The 8,399-nt window shown below is 39.9% G+C and overlaps 1 protein-coding gene across 1 annotated transcript in view; it reads left to right on the plus strand.

The window, feature by feature from the left end:
* Positions 1-7,146, plus strand: part of MIPEP (mitochondrial intermediate peptidase) — a 101,313-nt gene extending 94,167 nt beyond the window's left edge. The window contains exons 15-16 of the mRNA XM_023531603.1: positions 6,165-6,229; positions 7,080-7,146. Of these exons, the coding sequence (XP_023387371.1) occupies positions 6,165-6,229; positions 7,080-7,146 (132 nt within the window). The remainder of the gene's footprint in view (positions 1-6,164; positions 6,230-7,079) is intronic.
* The last annotated feature ends 1,253 nt before the right edge of the window (positions 7,147-8,399 follow it).

The following is an 8,399-nucleotide window of genomic DNA, read 5'->3' on the forward strand; positions in this document are numbered from 1 at the left end:
TGTAATGCTGATACTGCTGGTCTCCACATGCTTTGGGCTTCAGGTAGTTGGGTAGTTAGTTATTGTTCTTATAATTTGTACTTTTTCTAAGCAGGTAACCAGAGTTTACCTTCTTGACAGAAGAAAGGGCCAATTTTTTAGTCTTTGTTTTCATAATTATGTTCTGGCATGAATGACAGCCGGGACTGGCTTTAGCGTAGCTCTGTGCTTTGGGTGCACAGAGAAGGATGGGGGCATCCTGTCCCTAGGGTGCTTTATAGGGACCTTTCACACCATGATGGCTGAATGACCTCGGAGTCTGGTTGGAGCTCCAGATGTTTAAATTGAAGCCATTAGATGCATCAGTGGATATAGGATGAGCAGATAACTAAATACTAGAACTAGGAACTGCTGCTCATCCTGTGGCAGAACCTTGGGCAGGGAGGGTAGCCCGGGCTCGCCTCTGAGACTAAGGCAAGTCTTCGTCGTCCATGGGGAACTCGGCATTCACGGTTAGGCTGCACTGTCACTGTGGTACAGACCCAGATCTTACTTCTTCAGAAATAACGCAAGCATATTTGTTTCTAAATAAAAAGCAAAGATAATTGTGGAAAAATCATATTGGGTTGTTAAAATAAGTCAAATTAGGTCACTGTAGTTAAGTATGTTCCAGTTGTAGAAACAGTATCTACCGTTTTTCTATTTATTGTGGGGGGCGGGGGGGGCGATGAGATGTCTTTCTACATTTTATAGCCAGGGCGGGTCTTTGAAATAGAAATGCCTCCAGGACAGTAATACAGGAGGTGCCGTTTATGATTAGGGTAATAGCCTTTTCAGACACTGTAGCTACTGCTGACTTCTGAATTCCTCCATTGCTCCATCCATACCTCTTTTGTGGCATTTCCCTTGGATTATTAATTTCGACATACATTCCTTTTCTCTTTCCTGGTAGCAAAATCACGAAGGATCCATTGTTGCTTAGTAGGGTGCCATACCCACAGTGGGCAAAGGTGAGTCACGTGGGTCTCCCTGGCAGACCCGACCTGCTTTTACTGCTCCGTCTTCTCCCACAGGCGGGGCCTCCGCTCTGTGCACAGGAGCCGGCCAGCACCACACCAGGGCCACTTCAGATGGCAGGGCCCGGCAGGCTTCCGTAGGGACAAACTGCAGGCATTTTCACAAAAGAACTTCAGGCAGGGGCGTAAAGGATCCGAAGTACTCGTAGCCATTGAATGAGGCACATCACTGAGCTTCCCTCTCAGGCTGGAGCTAAATTTATGGCCCAGCTGTGCCAGTTGAACGAAACCAAAAGCCACATGTGTTTATGTGCCCAACCTCAATTCTGACCTCATTTTATTTTCCTATCCCTAAAGTCCTCACCTATTAATTCTGGACTAATTACATGTTAAATACAAGTATTTAATATTAATATTGACTGAAATTTTTATTACCCCCACTAATCCTTTTTTGGGAGAAACTTGTTGGAGTATTAATAAAACAAAATTTGCCAAGGGTTACTCTTCCCGTCAGATGGCAGTATGCCTTAATTGAAGTATTGAATTTTGAGGGGTACATAAATAAATTAAAAATAAATGTACAAACCTGAAATTGCACAAGTACAGCATACCTCACAAGCTTCACTGTGGGAAGCAGGTATCAGAACTGTAATTCTTTTGAGGGCAAGAGATGGCCTTTTTGTCTGTCTTCTTTCCACGAATCCTTATGCTAAGAATTTATTGCATAAATGGTTGGTGTTTTGGGCATATATTGAGATAATGCATTCATATATTTTACCATTTCATTTTCCTTGGAATACGAATGTGAATTATATGCATATCAAACCCTCCTTCACTATTTGTTGACTACCTGCTGTTATTTAAACATAAGGTACAGAAAATTCAAAAATAAACTTAAAGTGAATAAAGATTGCATTCATGAACCGCATTGTAATTAGCACAGTTTGATTCTTCTAGTTAGCCTAAAGGGGATGGTGCTTTAAATTTCTGTCCTTTTCTTCCTTAAGCCTGCAGGAACTGATATAATGAAAAATGTCTCCCCCATCCCATGATAATCTTTTAGAAGTAAAAACATCTAGAATATAAGTTTTTTGAGAACTGGGATTGTTATCTATTTTGTTCTATGGTACAAGCAGAGATTACTGCCGTATTGAATTTTGAGGGGGTACATAAATAAATTAAAAATAAATCTACAAACTTGAAGTTACATGACTACAACATACATCACAAACTTCACTATGGGAAGCAGGTATCAGAGTTGTAATTTTCTTTAAGGGCAGGAGATGGTGTTTTTGTCTTTCATCTTCCCATGGTTCTTATACTAAGAATTAATTGAATAAATGAATGAATAATTGGTTGGTCCAATAATTGATTGGTCCAAATATTTCTTCTGAGAATTTTCCAAAACCAGGAAAATCAAGCCAGAGAGATTCAAGCTTAGAGAACCCCAAGAAGGATAAATAACAAAAAGAATAAACCTATAGTCAAACTGCTGATATTCAAAGAGAGAAAACCTTGAAGTCAGCCAGAGGAAAAATAAGATACAGTAATAGAGAGAGTAATTACAGCAGACTTTTTATCAGAAACTATGAAAATCAGAACTGTCAAGATCCATAGCATATGATACATTTGATTAAAATATCACCAGAAGGTGAACATTTTCTGATTAATATCATTTTTTTCTAAATACAAATTGGGCTCTGCAGATGAGTAACTGACTCATTGTTTGATAATCAGTTCTACTCAAAGTGAGGAAAATATTTTCAAAACATGAGTCAATGACCAAATTTTGTGGTAGATATGAAATATGGAAGATAGACTACTAACACTTTAGTTGATTTCATTGTTCTTTTAAAAACCTTAAAATAATCACCAGTTAGAGAAAATATCCTTAGAAAAGGCTGGGTAATTTGAAGAGGCCTCATGTGTTTCATTAAGCATTTTTGGCTATTTTATGAATAAAAAAAAATACAAACAAGAAACTACGAAAGTACATTTTCATATTAAGAACTTGATTGTTAAGTGCTACAGAGAGAGAACTGTTTAGTTATAATGCCTGTTTTCTAAGAATGTATATATCTAAACAGACCATATTTATAGAATATGTAGATAAAACAATAAAATGTAAATAAAGTTTGTCAAAATCAGCGAGTTTCTTTTTTAATTATTGGACAATAGTAATAGTAAATAATACTAGCTACCATTTATTCAGCCTCTGTTATGTGTTAAACCTGACATATGTTTTTCTTTTTTTAAATATCTTGTTCAATTCTCATCTAATTCTGTAAAAAGATAATGACATTTTGCAAATGAGGAGTTCAATAAATTGCCACATTATGCCACTCTGCTGGTAAGTGGCATGGGATTCAAACTTAGTTTTGTCTGGCTCCAAAACCCATGCTCTTTCCCTCCACACTCCAGTGAACATGGTCATAGAAATTTTAGATTCAGACAGGTGTTGGTTTAAGGCAGACCATGCTCTCAGTTCTCTGCTAATGGGTCCAAGAAGGGTTCCTGGAATTAATAGTTTCTCTGGATTTATGGGATGATGTGAAACCGCCATTTCAAAGGCACAAGTTAAGGATGCTGGAAACAGCTGAAGGGCACAAAGGGCTTTCCAGTGGCTCCATTTCCTGGGTAGTCGTTCTATACCATGATTAGTGGATCTGACATTTCCTTCTTGATTCATAGCATTCTAAGTATGCCGGTGAGATTCTTTTTAATCTTTCATAAACACGGCAGTGTCCAGATCCTAACGAGAACTGGAAGATTTCCATGTTATTGTTGAGATAGGAGATCGTGATCAGTGGAAGGGAATCATTTTCTACCTTGGAAGTTAATGGAGGTTGAAGTAGAAACTGGTAAAACATGCAGTTGATTATATGGTGACAGAGTCGTTATTATTTCTAACATCATGGACTTTGGTAAAACCTTTTTACGGAATGAAAAATAATTGTAATATCGTTCGAGTGTTCAGGTATTTGAAATGCATTTTCATTTATATATAGTTGCTCGTTACCTGTCAGCTTGAATGTATCCAGTCTCTGTTTCTTTAGTTTATCAGACATGAGAGTCTTGACTTTAGGTGACAATGATATGAAACTGAATTATTTTAATATTGGTTATCATGACTCTGGTTGGTAAAGTATTATTTACAGAAGAAAATTTTGAGGAAACAGTTTTCTAATTTGAAGTTTAAAATTTAACCTCTAAATATTGTTTATTTTTTAAAAAATTATGTATAACTTAAAAAGAAGTTTATGTATGCTATTTAAGTTTTTGTTTTACTTTTTTTATTGCTCTTTTGATTTAAAAAAGGGAAGTACTTTCTAAGGCAATAAATAACTAACTACATTCCAAGCGCATTTATTTATTCCAGTTGACTAAAAACCAAACTAGATTAAAAAGGAAAAAGAATATGTTTTCCTATTTAGACCACATATAATATTAATGTATTATTTAACTTGCAATTTGATGGATTAATGATTCTTTCCTTTAAACTATTCTACTAGGATTGTGCTTACCTTCTTCTATTTCCATATAGTTTTTGTCTTCACTGCAATATGTGTAATAGTTTTGGGAGGTTTTTTGGTTCTTATCTTTTTATTTCAAAGTAAGTATACATTCACAGGAAGTTGCAAAAAATACAGAGGTTCCATGTGACCTTCGTCAGCAATGGCACTTATTTCCCCAGTGTTCATATTTTATGTAACTGCGGCAGCACGTGTTTCTTTTTGAATACATAATTTCTTATGAACTGTTTAGTTTTCCTTGTTCTCAGATGCCCTTTTTCTTTACGCCTTTTGTTTTATTGTAAACCTGAAAAGGAAAGAATTATGCTTCATTAATTTTGTCTCTGTAATGTTTGCCTTTCCCTTCTGGGTTAGAATCTCTGAGATACTGGCCTCTAAGTAAACAAGCGACTTCCGAATGGAAGGGTACATTGGTGGCGTTTCCACATCATGGTCATCTGAGCAAAGCCAGTGGACCTTTCAGAGTTGCCTGACCACCACCGTGGGGCACGGGGCTGCTTGTTTCTCCACCCCTACTTCCACAGGGGCACCGTGCCTTGGCCCTCCTACTGCCTCCCTGACCCATGTGGACTTGACTTTCCGCCACATCCATCTGCCATTCCCCGCCTGTTGTGTCCGTCATCTATGCTACGTCTGTGCTGCAAGGAGGCAGCTCAGTGCTGCCCGACCCCAGGCCAGATGGGGATCACAGGCTCTGCCAGGGGCCGGTGATGGTTCACTCCCCAGTGGGTCACTCTCTGTGGCCCCTCCTCAACTTCTCTAACCTCCTGAGCTCTCTGAATCCACCTGCCTCCCAACAACTTCCTCGCCGACCACCCTGAGAGCTCACGTCGGTGGGAAGGCCCTCGCCCCGGAGCCTCTTCTCCCCATATCTGTTCAGCTTCTCAGGAACCTTATGCGCTTGCGGTCTCTCCTCTTACTTACGTATCTAGTTTCTGTCCCCTCTGTGGATCATTGCATCAGCATTTCTCAAGCGTGCTGAAGCATTTCCCAACCTTACACAAAAACTTCTCCCTCCCTCTCTTCCCACTGCAGCTGCTGCCCCGGCCTTCTCTGCCTTGTGACTCACACCCCTAGAAACAGTTACCTGTCCTTGTGTGCCCGCTCTCTCTGTCTCTCACCTCCCACTGAGTTCAGGCCCTCTCTGATGGTGCCCTTGCCTCCATCACTCTGGCAATCACTTGGGTTACTGATGACATGTGTCACTAAGTCATATACGCCAACAGCTAAGTAAAGCCTCCCAACTGGTATGTCCTAATCCTATTCAGTGTCTACACCACAGTCAAAGGAATCTGTTTAAAACACAGATCTGACCATGTGACCTCTTTGCTTAAAACTCCCCAGTGGGCTACCACAGAGGTAGAGTCTGAGGGCGGAGACCGGTGTCCTGGCCTGGCTGGGCCTCCAGGCTTCCGCAGGCCCTGGCTCCTGCCGCCTCTGCAGCCAGGCTGGAGCCCTGCTCCCCTGGCCACGGCTATCTTTCACCCCCTCCCATCGGCCGCCTTCTCTTTGGCCCTTTGCACAGGCCATTTCTTCCAGGAGGATTGCTTCCTTCTCCCTGCACCCATCCCGCCCTGTTTAATTAACGCCTGTTCATTTTGCAAATCTCACTTCTACATTACTTCCTTTTGTCAAGCCCTTCCGGGTCATGGCTCTCGGACTGCCCTGCATTGCTTCTCCTTCTTGGCGCCCATTACAGAGGTAACTTTTTAAAATTGGGCTTACGTGAGGCTCGCGGGCCCAGGGCCCTCCGTCTGCTTACCATTCTCTGCCTCCTCCCCCATGCCTGATAGTGTGCCAGGCTCGTTTTCATTGTTGGATAAATGAGACCAATTGCTATCCTTCCACATGTCCTTTTTTTATGAAAATAAAACTATCAAAGTTTTGTGAAGCATGGAAGCACAGGACTTGTGTGAAGTATCACATGAGTCCTGTCAACGTGAGGCATACTATAAAGTAAGGTTTAAAGAAATCTGAACATGTTGACACAAGCTGTTGGTGTATATGACTTAGCTAAATCTTTACTTTCTAAAATCCTGTTTGAGGACATTTTGTTCTCTATGAGGTGGGTGTCCCCGGTGTCAGAAAGCCCCAGGCCTTCTCCCTGACCTAGGACTTAGACCATACAGCTTCCTTCCGTGCATGTCTTAACTCTTTAAAATTGCCTTTTCTGCCTGGTTTGCTTTTCTTATAGCCAAATGGAAAGAGAAGAGAAAAGGCTTTGTTGTCTGAGCAAGTTTTGTTGTCTGAGCCTTCTTCTTGTACTACCGTAATCTTTCACTTAAGAATCCATTTTTTTTCCTTTTTTATTATGGTGGCATTGGTTAACGAAATCCAGTAAGCTTCAGGTGTACAACTCGGCAGCAAGGCATGCATATATGTTGCATTGTGTGTCCACCGGCCACAGCCAGATCTCTTTCTGTCACCACATATTTGACCTCTTATACCCCATCTACCTCCTCTCCCTCACCCTCTGGTAGCCACTAGTCTATTGTCCATGTCCATGAGTCTCTATTTGTTTGTCCTGTTCCTTTTCCTTTGTTGCTTTTAGGTTTATATCCCCCATGTACGTGATATCGTGTGGTTTTCAACTTTTTCTGTCTGGCTTATTTAGCTAAACGTGATTATCTCAAAGGTCATCTACATAGTTGCAAATGACTTTCTTATGGTTGATCATTCTTGTGTTCATTTCTTCCTTCTGCGAATATTTATCGTTTGCTGTGTGCCAGGCACTGTTCTAGGCTCTAGGGAGATAATAGGTAAGTAGGTAGTAGGTGAACAGATAGATTAGTACTTAGTTCCCCTTCCAGCTGACAGTGCATATTATCATTCACTGGTGGATGATTTATATAACTATTGCTGAGTAACCTGCCACAGGTCTTTTATATACTGGATTTCTCTTTAGAGGGGCTTTTAGCTTAAATTAGATTATAAATAAAGTTCTATAAAATAGTCACTTTCTTCAGTAAATATTAGGGTTAATGATTTTAAAGCAGACCGAGATGGACTACAGTATTTCTTCAACTCCATTATTAGTTTATTTCTCAGAGAAGAGGTGCTATTATGGGATTAGACCTGATTATTCTTAAGGGAAGCCATAAATTATGCAGGAACATTACACTGACTGTCCAAGCTGTGTAGTATTTTCAGATGGGAAAATACAAGAAAGTGCAATTCAGTATCATATAAATTCAGCTCTAACACTGGCTGGCACCATGAATTATAATGTATTTCTTGACATTTTAATCTTTTATTCCCATCACTTCTCAGCCTTTTGGCTAAGCTCGAGTGTAATCTTTTCTTCCTGTCACCATTTATTATATGCACTTGAGAGTCAACAAAGCACTAGAATGGGCTTTCATTGGTAACAAAGAAATAGAAAAAGTATTAACTTTTACTAAGGTTTTAAATAGATTTTTATCATTTTGTTTTAGGTGAGCTGACCCCTTTCAGTATTACCTGTAGTGCAGGCCTCGTAGTGGAGAACTCCCTCAATTTTTGTATGTCTGGAAAAGTCTTAATTTCTCCTTCATATCTAAAGGAAAACTTAGCTGGATACATTATTCGAGGCTGGTAGTTCCTTTCATTTAATAGTTTAAATATTTGATTCTATTCCTTTCTGGCTTGAAAGGTCTGTGCTGAGAAGTCTGATGATAATCTAATGGGTTTTCCTTTATAAGTTACCATTTTCTTCTCCCTGGCTGCCCTGAGAATTCTCTCTCTGTTGTTGATTTTTGATAACTTTAATACAGTGTGTCTTGGTGAAGACCTTTTTGGGTTGAGATCATTGGGTGTTCTGTTGACTTCTTGAATTCCAAGCTCCAGCTCATTCTTTAGATTTGGGAAATTCTTGTCCACTATTTGTCTGAAA

The sequence above is a fragment of the Pteropus vampyrus genome, unplaced genomic scaffold (genome assembly GCF_000151845.1).
Source record: "Pteropus vampyrus isolate Shadow unplaced genomic scaffold, Pvam_2.0 Scaffold71, whole genome shotgun sequence".
Classification (NCBI taxonomy): Eukaryota; Metazoa; Chordata; class Mammalia; order Chiroptera; family Pteropodidae; genus Pteropus; species Pteropus vampyrus.